At 48.5% G+C, this 20,962-nt stretch overlaps 2 protein-coding genes across 2 annotated transcripts in view; one reads left to right on the forward strand and one right to left on the reverse strand.

The window, feature by feature from the left end:
• The first annotated feature begins 956 nt into the window (after nt 1-956).
• On the forward strand, nt 957-10,603 carry MAP1LC3B (microtubule associated protein 1 light chain 3 beta). The gene is made up of 4 exons (XM_059824718.1): nt 957-1,035; nt 3,907-3,962; nt 6,453-6,559; nt 8,668-10,603. The coding sequence occupies exons 1-4, from the start codon at nt 996-998 to the stop codon at nt 8,840-8,842; spliced, it is 378 nt and encodes a 125-aa protein (XP_059680701.1). The 5' UTR covers nt 957-995; the 3' UTR covers nt 8,843-10,603.
• Nucleotides 10,604-15,593: 4,990 nt separating this feature from the next.
• ZCCHC14 (zinc finger CCHC-type containing 14) overlaps nt 15,594-20,962 on the reverse strand; it is a 51,027-nt gene continuing 45,658 nt past the window's right edge. The window contains exons 9-13 of the mRNA XM_059824880.1: nt 20,796-20,887; nt 19,240-19,367; nt 18,692-18,832; nt 17,130-18,605; nt 15,594-15,793 (exon numbers count right to left, since the gene is read on the reverse strand). Coding sequence (XP_059680863.1) covers nt 15,738-15,793; nt 17,130-18,605; nt 18,692-18,832; nt 19,240-19,367; nt 20,796-20,887 — 1,893 coding nt within the window. The 3' untranslated portion in view covers nt 15,594-15,737. The remainder of the gene's footprint in view (nt 15,794-17,129; nt 18,606-18,691; nt 18,833-19,239; nt 19,368-20,795; nt 20,888-20,962) is intronic.

A 20,962-nucleotide genomic window follows, 5' to 3' on the forward strand; every position in this document is an offset into this window, starting at 1 on the left:
CTGAGGCGGCCATGGCTGTGCGTCGCTGAGGGGGGACATGACAAGGGCTCTCTGAGGCGGCCATGGCTGTGCGTCGCTGAGGGGGGACATGACAAGGGCTCTCTGAGGCGGCCATGGCTGTGCGTCGCTGAGGGGGGACATGACAAGGGCTCTCTGAGGCGGCCATGGCTGTGTGTCGCTGAGGGGGGACATGACAAGGGCTCTCTGAGGCGGCCATGGCTGTGTGTCGCTGAGGGGGGACATGACAAGGGCTCTCTGAGGCGGCCATGGCTGTGTGTCGCTGAGGGGGGACATGACAAGGGCTCTCTGAGGTGGCCATGGCTGTGTGTCGCTGAGGGGGGACATGACAAGGGCTCTCTGAGGCGGCCATGGCTGTGTGTCACTGAGGGGGGACATGACAAGGGCTCTCTGAGGCGGCCATGGCTGTGTGTCACTGAGGGGGGACACAAGGGCTCTCTGAGGCGGCCATGGCTGTGTGTCACTGAGGGGGCACACGACAAGGGCTCTCTGAGGCGGCCATGGCTGTGTGTTGCTGAGGGGGGACATGACAAGGGCTCTCTGAAGCGGCCACGGCTGTGTGTCGCTGAAGGAGGACATGGAAGGGCGCTCTGAGGTGGCCATGGCTTTCCCTGACAGGGCACGCTGGCAGGGCACTCTGAGGCGGCCATCACCGTGTACCACTGAGGGTGGACACTGGCAGGGCACTCTGAGGCAGCCATGGCTGCGTGTCGCCGAGGAGGAACACGGCAGGGCACTGAAGCGGCTACGGCTGAGCACCCCGCGGGACCAGGCGCCGGGGCAGGCGGCGGGCAGTCCGCTCCGCCACACTCAAGATGTCGGCGTCGCCGCGGCCGTGCCCGCCCCGCCGTGACGCGCGGCGTCAGCTGACGGCGGAGTCGCCGGTGGTGGCGGCGGGGGGCGGGCGCCGGCACTCGGAGTCGTCCGCCGCCGCCGCGCAGAGCTGCCGCCGGGCCTGAGGCCGAGCCGCCGCCGCCATGCCCTCGGAGAAGAGCTTCAAGCAGCGCCGCACCTTCGGTGAGCCCCCCGGGAAGGGACGCGGCGGGGCAGGGTCGCTGACAGGGCCCGCCGGCTGCCCCGGCCCCCTCCGGGCCTCGTCGCTCGGCGGGCGGGCTGCGGAGGCGGCCGGCGGGGCAGGCCGGCGGCGGCTGCCCTCGCTGCGGGAGGGGAATCGGTGAGGCGGGGAGGGGGCAGCTCTCGTTAGGAGCCGCGGAGATCCCCGGGCCGGGGCCGGCTCCTGCTGACAGCGGGCGTCCGCGGCCGGAGCGGGCCCGGCCGCCCTGTCCCGGTCACCAGCGTCGCCGTGTCGCTCCGCCGAGGGCCGCGCGGGTGTCCCCGGCTGCTGGGGCCGAAGGGGAATCGCCGCCTGCTCGGGGCTGAAATGGAAACAAACCCCGGCGCGGTCTCCGCTCTCCTGCGCGGCCGTGGGGCTTGTTCCGCCCCGGCAGGGCGGGTGAGCCCCTCCGCTGTGGGGCGAGAGCCTGGAGGTTTGGGCCAGGGGTGTTTTCGGGGTGCCCGGCGGGGTGAGCGAGGTGTGTGGCAGTGCTGCGCCGGGGCAAGCTCTGCGCTGCGTTGGGAGAGGGGCTTGGGGTGGGGAGATCGCCTCTCCACATCATCCGTTATCGACTGTAAAATTCCCAGGAGCCTGGAAACATCACTTTGCGTTGTGTGCCAGGAGATGGGCCTGCCCTTCCCTCCCAATGTGTCTGCTCAGTGTCCAGCTTCGGCTGCACTATTGACAGGAGAATTAAGCTCCACTTGCAGTCTGGTACTTGGCGCGGTGTGAGGAATTCTTTACCCAGGGAGCTGCAAGTGGACTGGGATGTATGCCTCCCGTCTCCTTTTAATTGCTGAAAACTAGCAAGGCATCGAAAAGAGCTGTGTAATGATGGCTGGGGAAATGAGATTAGTCTCTTTCTAGAAGGAATAGCCTTGATAGAGTGGTGCCAACACTTCTTCCTGTGCTTAGGATGGGACCAGAGCAATCAAAGAGCTCAGTATCTGTTCATGTGTGTTGGGGAGGTAGGCTGAAACGCTCTGAGGGTAACAAGAACTGGCAGCGTAACCTATTTCTGCGTGAACTATAAAGTCCTGTACGTAAAATGGAATTGGTGCAAGTAATTGATCCAGATTTTCTTTTCCTTCTGCCTTTGGGTTAAAGTCAAGCTGCTTAAGAGAGCTTTCTGGTGTGCCCACCCTTGTCTTTGCTGTTCTGTTAAACATAAGCTGTTCTCCGCATTGAAGTGGAGAGAATTTTGATCTAACAGAGTCTGCGTTTAAGCTGCCCCTTTTCTTGGAGTCTTCCAAAACTGTTGTTGACCCCATCGCCTGTCAGCAGCCTCTGTTGCAGGTATTAAGTTCAGCTAGGATGGCAGCCAAGCAGTTGCCACTGCAACTAATGTCGTCAGAGAAGAGTGTTTATCTGTGGCTGACTGAAGCCTGATTTTGAACACACCATATACAATAATCTCAAATGATTTGTCCGGTTTATGTTCCTTCTACTCCGGGGAGTTCTGCTGAATAACACTGCCGTGAACAAACCTGTTTCAGTTGAAAAGTTAGTCAAACCTCTCTGTGCTTGCTGGGTTGACGGTTGGTTTCCTTCCCTCCCCTTATCTCTTGTGTTTCTGGTTAATCTTAAAAAGTATTTTAATGAGCTAGTAATCTCTGCCCTTGAAGTGCTAGTGCTGGTCAGTAAGAGCGTGGCTTGGACTGTGAGATGTGAAGCAGGATGGCTTTCAGGTTCTCAGTCTTGCAGTCAGGTGAAGGCTTTGCATACTCCTTGCCTTAGTTCTGCTTGATTCACCTCCAGCTTAAAACCATGATTCACGTGAGTTGCATTTCCTTACTGGGCTCGTAAAAAGGCTCATGGATGTATTTCATGCACACAGACTTAATGTGGATTAATGGAGAGCTGAGTGATGTTATTGCTGAGTGACGGGACAGGTAGTGTGTCCTGTGCATTAGCATACCAGCAATGAGTTGGGCTGACGGGTGCTGAGTTAAGCGCTTCCTCTCCCATCAGTAGCACCTCTCCCTAGGAAGGTGTCTGTTAAAGCTGTGATGCAACACTAAATCTTCTCTCTGAGAGGTGTTTATAAGATGGAGATGGCCTGGAAAGCCCCGGCTCGCTGAAAAGGACTGGAGAGGTTAAAACGGAGTTCACTGAATCTGAAAGTAGGCAGGGTATAAGCAGATGCAACTGCCTCTAAAAGCAACTGAGCCTGTTTACTTTGGCTCGGACGTGTACTTTAGCCTGGTTTATAATATCTGTGCTATTAATATTTGTGTCTGAGGAGAGGTGAACTTTATCCTGAAAACTGGCACAGAGAGCAGTGAAATGTCTAGGTACACAAGAACCTACCAACAGCTTCTGCGACAATGGGTGCGGCGTAATCAAAATAGAAAACTGTAATTCGGTAATACTAGAACGCACGGTGTAAGCTGATGCTGCCAGGCTTCGGCTAGTCTTAGGTCTCAAGTAATTGTTGACAACTTCCTCTTCTGGGTTCTCGCAGAAATAGTACAGGATATTTATTTATTAACTTGGGTGGTGTAATTTGATGCCATAAATTTATGAGATTAAATGTCTGCTTTAGTGGGCAGAAAATGAGGGGTGTGCGGGGGGGTCCGTCTCCTTTAACACTTTCTAGGAGTCCCAGGCAGCGTGCATGCAGTACTTGTCACCTTGGGTTAAAGAGCAAAGTATCATCTGTCGAAGGAGAGGTTTTACTTGTGACAGTGCTGTCCCGTTTGAAAGCCGCTTTGCCTGAATTTGCTTTTGTGGCTTTTCCTAACATGCAGTCCCTCTCTTCAGTGATGGAGAAATAAAGTAATAACAGCATTCAGTGTGGATGTTTGAACAGACTTTTTTTTAATCTTTTGCAGAGCAACGAGTGGAAGATGTACGACTGATTCGAGATCAGCATCCAACTAAAATACCAGTAAGTCTGGTTCTTTTCACTTCAATTTTCAGTCTCATGGTCTTTTCAGTGGTCAGAAACCTGTAAAAGAACTGTCCTGATGTGACCAAATTAAAATTTGGCTGTTCAGGGTCATTAAGCCTGCATTTCGGAAACATTCTCAAACTAGTAACCAGCTGTCGGTGTGGTAGAGCAAGGTGCTAGCTGGGGACTGGAGGAAATGGGGTTTCCTGTGTACTGAAGTTGTGTGTTGTAACTTTAGAGAAAACCACACCCTGGCTGAGCTCTGAGATTCTCTTGAGTGTTCAGCATTTCTCATCTCGGTGTTTTCTTCCCCAAAAGAAGAGTCTGCAAAGGCTAACCAAGAAGAATACACAGTAACGTAGAGACAGATAAGGCTTTCATCACCGATCTGTGGTGAGAAAGACAGAAATACTTGCCTTCCGGGAAACGGGCCTTTGCTTGAGGTCTCCAGAAATGCTGCTTGGCTGTCAAACCCCTCCACCTCGTGTTGGGCCACCTCAAAGAGGGGATCAGCCCTCACCTTGTCACTCTTTCTTAAGCTGGTCAGCTTCAAATGCTGCCTGAATTTTTATTTTCTTTTATTTCTGGCATCCTCAAGTTACAAATGCAAAGCCAAGCATCCTAGGAAGCGAAAGGCAGGGATCGTGGTCTGTTGCTGGTGAGTTCTTCACAGCTGGTGGACTTTTGTGTGATGGCTGTCACTGCAGTAAGCAATAAATGCAACCGTCCTTATGGCCATTTGGGGGAACAGGGAAAGTCTGAGGAGATCTTGGGGGGCAGAAGAGAGAATTTCATCAGACGTCCTCAGCCTTTGGTTCTCAGTGATGAGAGCTGGTGATCCCTGTGAGTGAAAATTATTCTGTGAACAGCTGCTTGCAAACTGTCTGCAGTTCCAGTGCAAGTTCATTAACAGAAGCAGTTGTTGCCCCCATGTCAAATAGAAACCGAAATGTTTTCAGCTTGCCTTTAGCTTAAAACTACTTCCTCTCAAAGCTGCTGCTGCTGCTGTTCCACTATGCTGTTGGGCATGGGAACAAGTAATAGTTTATAGCAGAGATTTTCTGACTTTTCTGGTATGTGCAGTTTTCCCAAAAGGCCCTTTTCTAACAAATCTCTTTCCTTTCAGAAGATTGCTTTTTCACCTACCTTTCACAGATCACTTAGCCGTAGTCCCCAAGCTCTGTGACCATAGATTGAAAGCCATTGATTTATAGCAAAGCTCTCATTTTAAGTCAGCCGTGGACAAATAACGAGCAAAAATTCAGAGGTACCTAAGCAAGTTGCTGAAGATGCAGTGATGCAAACTCCAAGCTATGGCAGAGGCCTGCTAGGATCCCTGGAGGCTTTCTGTGGTTGCCTGTCCGTGTCCTGGCTTGAGTCACTGCCTCATTATTATCATTAGCAGTTCTGGATGAGATAAGATGGCAGTGTCACGCTAGATGGTAAAGCCCTCCTGTGCTGTCAACATCCTTCATTTTGCTGTTGGAAATATTATCTATTGGTTATGGTCTATCTTTTTAAAAACAGTGGGTTTTTTTTCCAGAATGAGCCAGCATTTATTTAAACTGGTGTGAGGAAGTCTTTGATATAATTAGATTGGCTCAATATCTCTTCACCTGCGCGACTTTTGAATATCAACACAGCCAGTCCCCGTGAGCATGGAAATGATCCAAGTGAATGGTGTCACGTAGCTGCCGTTGATTTAAAAACAACAAAACCCACACGGCTGTGGAAATGGGAGCGCACGAATTCTGAGATCATTTCTTAAAAGCAGGAACTAAATACAGTTGCTGGGCAGGGTGCTACTTAAATTGGCAAATCTGCAATTTCCTCGTGAATTAAGTAGTTACTACATAACAATCTTGATAGAATTACTGGTTCCTAAGCATGCTGCCTTGAGATTAAGGAGGAGGAAATTCTCTCCTTTGAGGCTTTATACCCTTCAAAAGTAGCTTTCTCTCATGCATTAGAGTAACCATGGAAGGTGAATGGAATAGCATACTAATCTGGAGGTGTAGTTCTTAGAAAGAGATGGCCTGAAACTGGAGAAATTCTAGTGAAGAGCGGTTCAGTTTGCAGACTTCCATAGCAGCCCAAGCCCCTAGTCAGGCACTGTGATGTGTTAGAGGGTAGTGCGCTTTATCTTTTTTGAGCTTCCTTGTTGCTGGGTAGTTCAGTGCTAGATTAAATGATTCCAGCAAACGAACTGTTCTAAAACGGCACTGAAGCTGTGGATGTTTGCTGTTAAATCCCTGTTTGTTACCCCTTCGTGCAGTGACTCTTGCAAACAGAACAAGAGAGGCACGTGAAGATAATTATAATTGTTCCTTTTCAGATTCGAGATACTGCATTCACAAATGAAGGGAAATGGAGTTTAGCATAAATGCTTGTACTTTGCTGTGTGTAAAATGGAGGGGGGAGATGAGGGCACCAGACACTGTTTCTGCCTTTCACATCTCCTGCTCCTTTCTTTTTGTTTCTTTTCAGGTGATCATTGAAAGGTACAAGGGAGAGAAGCAGCTTCCAGTTTTGGATAAGACCAAGTTCCTGGTACCAGATCATGTCAACATGAGCGAGCTAATCAAAATTATCAGGTAGTATGCTGTGATTTCAGTGTAAGCTGCATCAACCTAAAACTGTGATTCTTTGTTAATTCCCCACCTGGCGTATGCATTTGGGAACTCTTTAAAAGGAAAATTCATCTAACGAGTGCTTGGTATCATCACTAGGACAAATTCATGAGAAGGTGCTCTTCCTTTGGCTTTGCTGGGAAAAAACTCTGAAAAGAGCTGAGCTGTTAGTCTGCCTTCAAGAGAAATAACTGGTTCCCAGAGATGTAGGAGGGAGTCTGGGGCTGTGAATCCCTGTCTAACATGGGTGCTTCTGGCCCAGGGCCTCAGCGCTTCCTGCTTGGCTATTTTAGGATGCCTTCTTGGTGTTCTGCCTGGGAGTCCCTCTCCGGAGTGCCTGCCTCTTCCCACCCGCTGGAGGGAGAGTTTGGGCTCGTAGCCAGAGCTCTGAGCCGTTGCTTAGGGTTGATGTTGGTATCCTTTGATCGTGAAATGAGGTTTCCCTCAGTGACAATGTTGAGGTCTGAAAAACACACGTTCAGACCAGTGTCTTCTTGTCCCAGCTGTTTGCACAGACTGTGGCTTGAGTAGTGCTCCGCTCTGGTGCTTGAGCTTTGCTTACAAGAAAAGGCAAAGGGGGCAATAGCCATGGAGTGGAAGTTGTGTGGTCTAAAATTGTGGTCAGAAATTCTGCTAGAAGTGCATTTCTCCTGGCATAATGTCAAGAAAGGAATATCTGATTAGTAAGAGTTCTCAAGTGGTAAACTTGGAAGTTAGCAGCAAACCAGAGTTTGCTTTTTGTTTGTCACGGTGTAGCAGGGAGCTGGTTCATGGAGGCCACAAGCTGTAAAAGCTGAGAGTTGCCCCACGTGTCCAAACAATTCCCTGCCTCGGAGGCTTGTACAAGAACTGTCTGTCGCAAGCAAATCCCAGCTCTTACATGAGTAAGAAAGTGAGATAGGGTTTTGGAAGCAGGAACCAGGTTGCTCAAGTCTTCCAGAATGTCTCATGAACATTAAAGACCCTGGGCAAAAAGGTTAACAGCAAGCTGAAGGATTTTCCCCACCTTTTTTCTTTGGCTTCATTGTTAGTAGGTGACTTGGTACCAGCTGGACTTGGTCCTCAGCCAGCTCCTCTTGTGCGTAGCAAAGCCTGTCCTTCCCAACCCTCAGATAGCTGCTGCCTTCTCTCCGCCTGCTGTCTCTGGAGGGATTAGAGCTTGGTTTTGGAAGGGTCCCTTTCCAGGGCTGCGGCTGGGAGGCCAAATAAATCCTTGTTTCCAGCTGCTGCTGCCCCTCAAGAGTGAGCGGAAGTGGCAGGCTCTTCTGATCTGTTGTTCTTTCCTTCTTTATTTGGTTGCACCTCCACCTATCTGAGCTCCTCTTGCTTACTTGGTTTATGAAGTAGTAAGAGAGTTCCTCTCTGCAAACCTGCTTTCCAGCAGGCAGTTTAGCAGAAATACCTATTTCCCCCCAACCGGAATGATCTAAGGGAAACACCGAAGTTAGATGTTTACTGTGCCACGCCGTCTGTGAAGTCTGTCGCTCGCTGCCCTTCCCACGATGCTTCTCCTGGGCGGGAGGAGAAGAGGGGGCAAGATGTTCCAAAGGTTAAACGCAGGCTGTTACAGAGCTGCTGACAAAGTGAGTTTAAAAGGTCCAGGGCCTTCTCATGGAAGCTCTGCCCGTCCTCCCTCCGCGTCTTCATGCAGATCCCTCAAGGTCAGCCTGGGTTTACATTTCCAGTGAGATGCTGTTGAGCTAAGCTGCAAGCCAAAGGTCCCGCAGGCCTTGCGTGTTTGCTGGTTGCACAGGGGTCATCCTGGCCAGAGGTCCCTCTTCCTTTTCGCTTCAGTGTAATGCCCTTCCGGAGCATAGCTTCTCCAGTGAAATAAGGGCTTCTGTCAGTAGATGTATTTGACTTAGTAGATGAATTTAATACAACTTTGAGGTGGGAAGCAAATGCCTTCTTCAGTGGCAGGGCCGCTTTGGGTGGGGACATCTTACTGCTGTCAGCAGTGGAGGACTTTGTTTTGCCATCTGTCCTAAAGCCTTTGTTAATGTGAGTGGAAATGCATGGTCATCACTGTCAAACTCCTTCCCCCCTCCGCTCCCCCAACCTCCCCCCGACAGGCGACGCCTGCAGCTGAACTCCAACCAGGCGTTCTTCCTCCTGGTGAACGGACACAGCATGGTGAGCGTTTCCACACCCATCTCCGAGGTGTACGAGAGCGAGAAGGACGAGGATGGGTTCCTGTACATGGTGTACGCCTCTCAGGAGACTTTCGGAGTGCAATCTTCTGACTAAGACACGCGAGCGGCTTCTAGCCTAGGATTTTGGTTTACCCTTGGCCATCACCCCCACTCTTCCCCACACACACCCCAGGGAAAGAAGCGGACGTCACCTACGCTCTCAGTACCTTAGCATAGTCTTGCTTTAGCAGGTGTCTCATCTTACCTTGCCTTGTTTGTGACTATTAAACAGTACAGACGAGCACCTCCAGCTTTGAAACCTGCTGTAATATTCCACACAGGCACATTTACATTTCTGGACTTTATGAATGGAACCCGATTGTGCATGTGACAATTGCAAATAAAGGGACACTTGATTGACTTCTTTAACAAGCAAACAGGCACCAGGGAGGAGCTCAAGTGTTTCATGTGACAGTTTTCTGGAAAATCTCCCTATGATTCCTTAAAGCTTTTTTTTTTTTTTTTTTTTAAAAAAAAAATGGGAAGGCTTCTCGTGAGAGCAAATATGTTTTAACGTTCCAAAGCGGAGCTTTGTCTTCTGCAGCTCGATGAGACTTGTGTCAGTGCTGCAGTGAGTTAAGGCAAGTGCTTGGGGTGAGCTGGGGGAGTACAACTCTTTTTGTCTCTGTTTTTTTGTGGCACCTCAAACTTAAGAATGGTGCCCATTTCTGAAATACTCATACCAAACACCACAGCTTTATTGTAGTTTTAGGAAGCGTTTAACTGTAAAATACACACCTGGACAGGTAACGTTCAAATAAACTCCAGTCTGTTACGAATTTCCAATGCCTGTGTGTTCAGTGAGACACTGTTGTTCATACGGGCTCGCTTCCACAAGATCATCCCCCCCAGCCCAGAGGTTTGCCGTTCCCTTGCCCGGCAGAGTCTGCTGGAGAAGGTAGTCGCAGGACCGGCTGCTGGCACACGGGGCTGTCCCGGTGCGTGCAGCCGGCCGCAGAGCGGGCCAGCGCCATCTGAGCCACGAGCAGTGCCCGTATCGCTTGCGGTCGTGGGAGTGTTGCCCGTCCTCGCCGGCTCCGTCTGCTCGGCAGGGCGGCTGCGCTGAAGCCCTCCGACGTGAGCAAGCGAACGGCTTGGTTTTACACACCTCCGTACCGAACGCTGGACTCGGCCACGCCACTGGAATTACCAACCCGCACTGCCTAACCGGTCTGTCACTTGTTTTGCCTGTTACCACCGAGGGGGGATCAGGGAGAACCGCTTTTAGAAGCAGCTCACGTCCAGGAGTTGCTGTCGAGAGTTGACGAACAAACAATTAAGTCTCCTGCCACTTGCACAGGGTTTGGAAGCTCTTGGTGTTACTACTGTCGTGAGCGGGGAGGCAGCCTGTGCAGAGGAAAGGTATCTCGTAGGACCTGTGTTTTTTCCTCTAGTCATCATCAAGTGAAGTCTAGCAGGATGAGATTACTCTTGTATATTATGTGTCTGTGAACTAACTACATCTGTTACTGGAAGCTAACTTACTATAATGGGGGAAAAAAGAAGCAATACTACTGCGTCTTGGCACTCTAGCTCAATAAGGTGTACAATTTGTACCTAGCTACACCTCTTTGCATGCATCTCATTCACAATGCTTACTTCAGATTTTTTTTTATTGTCCTTTGTGTTTTTACTCCAACGTAAACTTTTAAATGCAGCTTGTTCTATGTTTAGTTTTGTTCGTGTAAGGAATTGTTTAACTCATAACTGACAACCATACTTGTAATTACAACGTGATTGACTGATATTCCTGTACAAATGTTGCTTTTTTAAAATTAATACAGTGCTGATATGGATGGATTACATCCCAACTTAATTACGGCTTGCGTGGTTATTTCTAGGCAGGTTTCTTAAATCGAATCTCTGTAGGGAAGGGCGCAGAGAGATCGGTTCCACCTGCTTCGGGATACACAAGGTGCTGAACTGGGTCCTGATGATGATGACGGGACACGGGTATTGAGCCCTCCGATACTGATCGTCATTAACGACACGGAGAGGGAGCTACTACCCTCCGGAAGGAGGAACTTCAGGTGTAATCGCCCTGTAAGACAGTCCTGCTCTCTAGCTGGGTATGGACCCGTGCCCGCATACGGACGGATTTCCGTAGCCCCATTTCGTTTCTGTTCCTGCTCTGCCACCGTCTCCCTCACGGCTTCGAAATCCCGACGCTCTCGCGAGCGGGACTCCGCTCGTCAGGAACCACCCCAGGCACCCGCCACAAAAGGTTTAGGGACACAGCGAGCTGGCGATTCCTTTTTCTTACCCTGACCTGCGGCTCCCTCTGCGTGAGGGGCAGAGCGGAGCCCAGCGGCTGGGCTGCCGCCTTCCTGCGGAACAGGGTGCGAAGCTTCCCTGCTCATCCTCCCCCAGCTCCCCCTTCCCTGTGAAATCGGGCAGGGGCCCGGGTGGGCAGCTGGAGCCGGGCAGGGGCTCGGGTGGGCAGCTGGAGCCGGGCCAGGGCCGCTCCCAGGCGCAAACGGCAAGCGCAAACCCTTTCAGAGCAGCTCGGCTTCCTTGGCTCAGCCGGGAGCTGAGTCAAGGAGAGGAGAGCAATTGCAAGCACTGGAATAGATCGGTGATTCACAAGCAGATGTCTGTGGGTGGAGAGACAGCAAAAGTAATAAAGGGAATGAAAAAACCCAAGTCCCTGGTAACTGCCAAGCTGGAGAAGCCCCCACACAGATGAAGCCCCTTTAAATTAAAAAAACACAGAGGGATTCTGTTTAACTCTTTATTTTCCATACATTAAATTTACTCAGATAAAAACATTCTAAAAATGTACAATTTTACTTTTAACAAAGTATAATAAAACATAAAAATCCCAATACCAGAATACTTGACATTTACAATTCAAAATCAAATTAGCTGAATATTAAATATTTACAAAACTATTTAAAATATTTATAAAGTTACATGCACAATTTGTAATACTAGAATTGACCGAAGTAAAAGAAATGGCTCAAATGGGAGCAGGAGTTTCCTTCATTCCTAGTGGAAAGTTATGTCCAAGAGAAGCTGTTAATCTGCACTTGAAAACACACAGGATTTCTGCTTTCTGCTTCAGTACCAACACGTTTCTTGCTTACGTGAGAAAAATTTAAGGGAGCAAACGGGTAGTTCCAAGGGTTTATTACAGGCGATGGCAGTGGGCAGGGGCCTCCACCAGCAAAAGCGTTTTCCAGACTCTTGCAAGTGCTCAGTTACATGATTTCTGTCCAGATTTGCCCACATCCACCTCATCTAACAAGCATCCTGGACTACCCCGGATCCACAGCTCCGAGTGCCCGTGACCTCCAATAAACAGACAGACAGCTAACCCACACGCAGGGGTTTCAGATGATGGCATTTTTATTTCGGGGAGGAGCATTGCTCTGCCGAATACCACATACGACGTTTAATTTTTGAGTACCTTCACCCTGAAGCTTGCCAGCGAGAAATAGCGTGAAACAGAATTGCGGGTAACGGTAAGGTCTAGTGCTAGACCGTTAATTTTCAGAAGTCTGGCACTTAATTTGCCAAGAATTAATGACTGTGGTATGAAAAAGTTTCACAAAAAGCAGAGCGCGACGTGTTCTTTTAAGGAGAAGTATTGTTGAACTCTGTCAATACCTCACTTGCTAAAATGAGGCTTCCCTCTTGGCTCTCCTGCTGTAGAGCGTCGAGCCTGGCGTATTTTATTAATGCTTCATTTGCAGACTGCCAGCGTGAGGAGGAGTTTGCTGGAAATTCCATCCTATTTCGAGTACTTCCATCCCCAACACTCCCAAATGGAAAACGCTTCTGAACGCTCCCTGCACGTCGCTCGCTCCCCCAAGGGAAGACTCGGCGCTAACTTCTCCGTGCCCCTGCAGGGAGATGGCTTGGGATTCCCTTCCATCTTAAGTTTAAAAATCATTCCTATTCCACACTAAAATCCGTTTTGAGAACTAACTCTTTTTATACTTTCAGGACAAAGATAGGAATAAATAGCGTTCTTTGAAATCTCCGTCTTTCGATGTATAAAAATAGGTTTTAAGAACTGGTTCTTTCAGCCAGTGAAGCTGGAACTACTACTCTAAAACAAGCTGCCTTACTTTTCAGGGGGGAAAGATGGATTTGTGCCTTTTAAAAACAGATTAAGGATTATTCTATGGAACTAAAGTGCTCTGTTCGGACTTACCAACTTTGGTTGTTCTTGGTACAAAGTGGACGGCGTTCAGGAGCAGATCTGAAGCCACGACTCGCTCTGATTGAGGGAAGGCTCTGCAATTGCTGCCGGCTCATCAAGCGTTTCTCTGTTAACACTCGCGTTGCTTTAAGGTACTCAAGACTTCTGAATTTGAACTTAACTCTAAAACCAGACTTCACCATTTAAAAACGTTACCTCAAAGTACACAGAAGCCACTTTAAGAAACATCAGCCTTAACTTTACACAAAGGAAACAATCCCCAAGAAAGCTCTGAAGAAAGGAATGAAACAGTTTGCTGGACAGAAGTTCAGTTTTACAGTCCTTTTGTTAACGGTTTCAACGCTGCGATGAATATTAGACGAGACTGTGTGCCCAGCCTTGGGCATTAAAACAAAATGCAACTGGTACAGAAATTACTTTTTTTTTTTTTTTGCTGTTGATTTTTGCTATTTTGAGAGGGTTTTTAACACTTGCGTGTGTGTTGAAATACAGTTTATTTAAATACAATTCAGTTTTAAAATATTGTTTTAAAAAAGTGACAAAAAAAAAAAAAAAGTTAAGGTTTGGCTTTCAGCACATGTTCCAGGCCACTGGAGAGACCCTCGAAGCTGTAAAGAGTAAACATCGTCACTGAAAACTGCATGTTTCCTTCAGCGTAATACAGTATGACAGATTGTTCCTACCATTGTCTCAAGCTCATTAAGGCAAAGTAAATTGCATTGTCAGTTTTCATCACTGTAGTGTTGCAGGTCTGCAGGTTGTTCGTTAGAACACAGGTAACCTCCTCAAACGCAGGCAGAGCCAAGAGAAGCATTTCAACAGCATGTGCAATACTGCGGGTAGTGTCAGCCGGGCTGAGAACACACAAATCTGATTATTTTGTTTTCATTGCATAGGAATAAAAAATACCTTTTTTTTTTTTTTAAACCAAACGTTATGCAAATTTAGATTTTGGTTTCCACAAAGCCAAATCCGCTACGAGCTGGCAGATCGCCACCTGGACCGAGTTTGATTTCTGGCCACCTCACGTCACTGCACCTCTCCGGTGATGCTTGTTTATCCTGCTTGCCTCCCCGGCGAGGCTGACGACCGCCCGCTGAGAAAGCGGGGCTGAAGGACGGCCCGGAACATTTCTTTCCTATGAATGTGGTCCAGGAAGGTCTCGACCGTCAAGCTACTGCGTTGCCCCCTCCCACCGACGTTTCCTTGCTACGGCCCGATCTCCTCGGGGCTGCTCTGCACCACTTCAAAACCTCCTTCTGGGATAGGACTTCCCTCAGCTTCCAAGCGAAAGTCAGCTGCGCCTCTACAAACACTATTCATCCTGGTGTGGTTTAAATTGGTGTAAGAAATACCTCCGAGTGTAAACAAGGCTTCAGACTTTAAAGGTGTCTTCCAAATTACAGTGTGCAAATCTCTCTATGTCAGACATTTTAAAGAGAAGGCCTCACCCCTTTAACGCTGTCAAATTCCTCGGGTGAGCCACGAGGATTAGTATCTTCTTTCAACCAGACAGGACCAAACTGTTTCAAATTAGCAGTTCAAGATTTGTTTGGCTTCCTCTCAAGTCCTAATTTAGATTTGTCACCCACAAATTATGTACGCTAAGTAGTTAACACCAAAGCTAGTCATCTACAATCTATTGCAACGAAGGAGGCTGACAATAAATCCTTCAAAGTCTTGATAATAATGAAGTTTACTACCTTTTACATGTTTGACTTCTACCACTTCTGAATCCTGTAGCAAAAGCCTTGGGGTAGGAGTCAAAGGGGGATTTTTATATAAAGTAAAGCAAAAGCTTACAAACTCTGCTGCCAGAGTTGTTTTTTTCTTTTTTTAGGATGGTTTAAAACTCATTTACAAAAGCAGAATAATAAGGTTTCTGTGAAAGAGACCTATATACAGTAACAGGACGTAAAGGTTGTTTTGTGTATTACAGGAAAATATCCTTGAAGCCTTTATGACTCTGGAGTCTCTGGGACTTGGACCCTTGGAAACTAAGTTTATTCCACTGCTGGGAGCCCAGCACTATCTAGTAATAAGTGAGACAACGAAGCACAAGTTGGTTTCCAGAAGGAACCGAAACTGCCGTGTGTGTTCTTTTGGAAGGGAAAGGAGAGACTGACTTACGATTTTGATTGTGTGGTTAAGTCACATAGCCTGCTGGTGCCAATTTCTAAAAGTTGGAACTTCTTTGCCTCTTGCACTGGTCTCAGAGTGACACTGTCTGCTAAAAGTGCAGAAAGCTTGAAGAGTTTTACATTCTTCTGTAGTGCAATCCTTAAAAATCCCAGAGATTAGTGCCTGATCACTTTTGAAAAAAAGTAGACATTTTACCTAGCCCAGGGGTGCCAAAGTCCTTCTGGCGAACGGCCACTCCTACCTTCAGCCTCCAGCTTCCACTTCAGAATGTAGCTGCCCTGGAGTTAGACCTTTCACCTTAGAAAGTCCACGTATGGCGACGTTCTCCAGCACAAAAAGTAGGTCGGATGTTGTACTTGCAACAGAACATGCAGCTGGCCAGCTCCACCATCCATCCAGTACGCATCGGTCCTATGACACGCGGTCAGAAGTTCCAACAACAAGATCCAAGCTTGAATTTGGCAATCAAAAATGGGTTTGATGCACCCCTAAGCTAGATTTTCTACCTAGTCTAATAAAGTAAAGCACCTTTGGATTAAAAAATACATTAAGCTTAACAGCAACTGGACGTCTCAGTTTTGTATTTCAATCTCCTTAGATCTCCATGGCTTACAGTATTTTCTTGCCAGATGATAAAATATCAGTCTGTGGAGTCAAGACTTTCAGAGGGAGGAGCGTATTTCAGCCTAAACGTACCTGGGGGAGAGGAAACAGAAGAATTAAACAACATCAACCTTCTCACGTCCCTTACATCGCAGAACCTTCTAAAACAGCCCGCTGCTTATCGGGCACGTAAGGCAAGATCACAGCCTAACACCAGCTTGCAGCGCCGCGGCAAAGCTGCAGAAGAGGCTGACAAGCATGTGCCTGCAGCTGGCGGAAATGAAAATCAAAGCATAGTTTTACACAGGAAAAGTCACCGGCTTAGAGGTAGGTTTAGGGCTGGCAAAAATCCGTTTGGGATAGCTGAAATGGAAATCTAATTAAGGAAATGAAATTCAGCTTAAAAAGACAGCAGACTACGTTTCTGAAGTTCCCCGAATCGGGACTGACGAGGCAGCGTCGCTTCTTCCCCATCAGCCGCTATCAAAATATTAGCCGCAGAAACTCTACTAATTAGTTACATTTTAGCACTGCTGTAAATTGCTGCCTCAAAACCAGTCACTTCTTAATGTATAGTGCTCAAATACTTGAGACCTTGTCTGCACCATATAAAAACGAATGCAGACATACACTATAGACAAGAGACAATATAAGACCTCAGTGCTCTTCGCTCCAGTCAAAAAGTTCCTATTTAATTTTTTAAGCCTACCCCACATGCAAATGATCTCAACACAATATGTCAATCGAAATAAAAAAGAAAAAAGGGACTAGAAAGCGCTGTTGGTAAAGTAGCATTTCTCTCTTAGTTGTTTCCTGCCTGGAATGAAGGATTTCGGCTCTCTCCTGGAGAAGCCCGTGCTGTAACCGTGTAAGCAACGTGCCCTACAAAATAAGTATCGCAGCAAACACGGGACCCTCGAGGGCATTTGAACAGTAATTCTCCACTTAGGTTACTATTTTGGGGAGGGAGGGAAAGGGGGAACAGAGACGGTCAGTTTGTAAACTTCCCGGGGAACTTGCAATTGCAACCAAAGGCAAGCTGGATGACAAGGTGTAAGCGGCAACAACAATTCCGCTGCAATCTGTCCGCAGAAGCCCTCTCCCTCCCTCTGCGTGTGCTTCTCCCCCTCCCAGAAACCAGCGGCAGCCCCGCAGAGCCCCCGGAGCCTCCCCCACTCGGGCCCTGTCCTCCGGACGGGTCTGCACAAAAGCTGAGTTTCAACTTTTGCCAATTCAGCTGAAAACCACCAGCTTTCAAGAAGAGGATTTTTTTTTTTTACTTTTTTTTTTTTACGTAAGTCGGAAACTAAAAGACAGGGCACTGCCATCAGGCTCCCTCCTGCCCTCGGGGCACGCAGCCATTCCCCCGGCTAAAGGCAACGCTCGTGCGTCAGCCACGTCCTGCGTCAGTCCCTCCACCGGCTTTTACCTTGTCGATTGAAATCCATGGGAGGCTGTTTGCAGTCCTGAGCTCTGTGACCACTGGCCCCACAGTTGTAACAGGAGAGATTCCCATTTTTTTTGTGACTCGAACCATTGCTGTTTCCCATCATTCCCTGTGCCTGATACACCCCCGCTGTCCCCGCCATAAAGTTCTGCATTGGCGGTACGGCGAACGTCGACTGCCCGGTCATTACGGAGTCCGGTGCTATCCCGCTGTTGTAGGCGGTGTGGACCACGGGGAAAGTCGTGCTGCTGTTGTACTGCTGCGTGTTGATGTAGCCGTTACTACACAAAGGGTTGAAGGGCAGGAAGGGAAAAGTAAACATTGAAGGTCCTGAAAACGGGTGCTGAAAATAGTTTGCGTAGCTGACGGTCATCCCACTCGAACCACAGTTCCCGCTGCACCCGCAGGAGCTGCACACCATGCACCCGGGCGGCTGCGGCTGCTGCTGCTGGTGGTGATGGTGGTGATGGTTCTGGTTTGGTACTGGGATGCTCCCTGCGGATCCGCTGCTGCTGCTGCTGCTGCTACTGCTGCTGCTACTGCTGCTGCTGCTGTAGAAGTTGTTCTCAGCAACAGAAGAGAGCGTGGGGCTGGAGCTGGGCGCGGGGCAGCTGGGCAAATTCGCCATGGTTGCAAATGATGTGGAGGGGTGGCTGCTGGAGGAGGCGGCGTTACTGTTGGCGCAGAAGCTGCCTTGCATTGGCGCCACTGGCACGCTGCTCATTGCAGAAAAGGCAACTTTGGTGTTGGCTGTGTACAGAGCAGTCCGGGGATTTATTATTGCAGGGGACACCGTTATTTGCATATTACTGGAGCAGGAAGTCTGTCCGGCAATGGCAGAATCGGTAGGAAGAGACGAAGACACCAGGAGTTTGATAGGTGGGCGAGCCACGTGGAAGACTGTGCTGGATGTTACAGTGGCAGCAGTACTCGTCTCTACTATTAATCCTGGCTGCTGAGCTGTTTTTATCACTCTGTCCAGGGTCGAAGCGTGTACGACTTTGGTTCGAGGACCAAAGTTCATGGTAGATGTGGGCGAGCTGTTCTCAGCGGCCCCCGACAGCACTTGCAAGGGCTGGTGGGGAGAAGATGCAGACATTACATCCACCACTGTATTTCCAAAGCTCTTTTCCATTTTTATGCTGCCCCTAGGTCCAGGAGAGACTTTATTCCTTTCTTCTAAAGATAAAAGTGAATGCATAGACGACGAAAGTAGCTTCATGTCTGCATTGCCACGGTCTGATTTATGCACTGAATTTAGCATGCGGATGGGGGTGATATGAGTAGAGGCCGCTGACATCATTTGCATTGGCAGAGTGTGGTGGCCGGACGGGTTGGAGCCTGCATCGTTTTGCACTGGTAAGACCTGAGCCGTGGGTCTGGCAGAGCTCGAAGTGAAATGATTCAGTAACATCACTGGCTTCTCCTTTTCTGAACCGTCTAAGTGAATCTCTAAACCTAGGGACAGAAACATCTGTAAATATAACGGCTTCAGCAGACAAAGCTGGGCAACACAGGCAACCTCTTTGGTAGTTTCTGCTTACGTCTCTCGTTCTCCTCGGCGCTGTCCGAGCTCTCCTCCCTTGTCTGGATGCCCATGGGGCTGGAAGAAGAGCTGGAGTACTCGGAAGAGCTGCCCTCGCGGGGCAGCGGGTGGGCTGGCTGATCCACATCCACGCGCAGCTCTGCAGACAAAGGGTGCGCGAGTGATCAGGGCACGCAAACAAGAGGGGTAACACCTACTTGAGAGGACCTAATTACAACGGTTTCACGACACCATCTAACATACAGTGATGCCGAACATTTACAGAGACAGGCATCGGCTAAGAAGAGGGAGTCGGGAGGCGTAACGGTCGCTGACTAGTGCACCTAGCCATTCACACAGAAGCTCTGAAGAGGCAACTACTTTTTACTGCACTCCATATACACAGGAATCGGGCTTTTCGATTACTCCCTATTAAGCCGATGGCATTTTGGAAGATAAAGCTTACGACAGGTTGGCGAAAAAGCAGCGTAAAGAATGAGCTTGCTCTTGTGCAAGGACACATTCAGCCCCGAGAGCACAGCAGTGTCCTCTCCGCCTCTTTCTTACCTGCAGCGTGGTTGCCACGAATACTCTGGATAGGCCCTACGTGCGTAGTAGGGGGAACCCTTGCCACACCGCTGCTGGTAACTGAAGAAGGTGTTGTGGGGTTTAGGCACCGCTTCTCCGATTTTTCTCTATAGGGTGATGGAGAAAGGTATGAAGAAACAAAAACTGGCTAAAGCACAACAATAGAGAAATCATTTTCTGAACAAAACTGAAGCAGACAAAGCCCACTAAATAATCCACTAAAATGTTACACTACTTTCAAATGGCAGCATTTGGAAATGACATCAATCTTGACCGCAGTTTCTTGCCAGCAGTTACATTCGGACTATTTGCCATCTGATCACAATACTAACGCCTTTATTTCTACAAGGTAAAACGTCACCAAATGGCGACTAAATTCTGTCACACGTTATGTAAGCGCGTCCCGAACCTAGCCAAAGAGAAGCCAAACGCAGTCCAAAGTTTTCAGTTGGGAAGCACGCTCTGGAAAAAGTAAGACTGATGAAAAATGCGGTCAAGGAGCTTTGATAAATGGCCATGGATTTGGATTTTTTAATTGTTTTTTAAGTAACTGCAGTAGGTTCAGAATAAACATTTCCCTCTAAGTGGAGATATAAAAAATAGGACAATCTGTTGCATCAGCTTCCCCAAAGGGCTATTAATATTGCACAGAGTGCTGGCTGCCTTTATATCACCTTCACCACATAAAGCTGTGGTCTTCCTCAGCCGAGGGTTACCTGCAACAGCCCTGACTTTCAGTGCTTTGCCCCTGTACGAAGTTGGAAGCCCAGATCCTGTACAGGTATCATCTGTATCATCTGGCAACCCGCACCCCAGCTCCGGCAGTCAGCAGAGACCTGAGCGGCTGCAGATGCCGCAGCTGGCTTGGGTCACCGTGGGACACCGCAGAGGCTCTCAAAGTAGCTGTGCTCCCTCCACAGTGACTGGAAGCCAAAAAAATCGGCAGGTCTTACGAAGAAAAAGTCCTGCTGGGCATCCTTGCTTTCTGTGTGCATCACCTGAGCTTGCAAACCCTCTCAATGGCTTGTCTGCCCGATTCCCTCCCACCCCACGAATCTCAGGTAGGTGGTAAGCCCAAAATCTAAACGGGCTTTGCACACCTGCTTCACAATACCTATCACACAAGTTAAAAAAAAAACCCTGAGCAACAGTGTGTATCTCTTGTAAATTATTTTAAAAATGTCCCCCTCCTTACAAGAGCTGTCAACGTGAACAGGTGAAGACAGGCATTTATGTTACGACTGGGTCGCCATATCCTTTTAAAATGGAGTTCACAAATTCTTTACATTTCGTTGTCCTCACCACAGCCCTGAACAGGCAACAGTAAACCAGTAAGTACAAAATATTATCTAGCAAGCCCCCGTTTCAAGAGCTTTTCAAAGTATCCAGCACAACTGCAGAGGAAGGGAGATGAGCATTATCCATATTTACAGGTGGGAATCCTGGTAGGTTTATGGTCTGGAAAGCAACGACCATTGTAAAACTTGCATTAAATATCTTATGACCTCAAAAAGACAGTTCCCCCCCGCACTTACTTCTCCAACTCTAGCTGGGTCTTGAGCTTCTTCTTTGCTCCCATGGTGAGAGATTCAAACTTATTCAGATCTTCCTCAGTAAGACTCAGAAACTTGTAAAGAAAAAAATGTGTGTTTAGTTTTACAGCCTGAAATATTCTTATTTACCTTTTCAGTAAAGATCAGTT

The sequence above is a fragment of the Gavia stellata genome, chromosome 15 (genome assembly GCF_030936135.1).
Source record: "Gavia stellata isolate bGavSte3 chromosome 15, bGavSte3.hap2, whole genome shotgun sequence".
In the NCBI taxonomy this organism is placed as follows: domain Eukaryota; kingdom Metazoa; phylum Chordata; class Aves; order Gaviiformes; family Gaviidae; genus Gavia; species Gavia stellata.

Coding starts and splice junctions, on each gene's coding strand:
- MAP1LC3B (XM_059824718.1), top strand. CDS start 996: ATGCCCTCGGAGAAGAGCTTCAAGCAGCGCCGCACCTTCG. Junction 1,036..3,906: donor CAAGCAGCGCCGCACCTTCG/GTGAGCCCCCCG, acceptor AATCTTTTGCAG/AGCAACGAGTGGAAGATGTA. Junction 6,560..8,667: donor GAGCTAATCAAAATTATCAG/GTAGTATGCTGT, acceptor TCCCCCCGACAG/GCGACGCCTGCAGCTGAACT.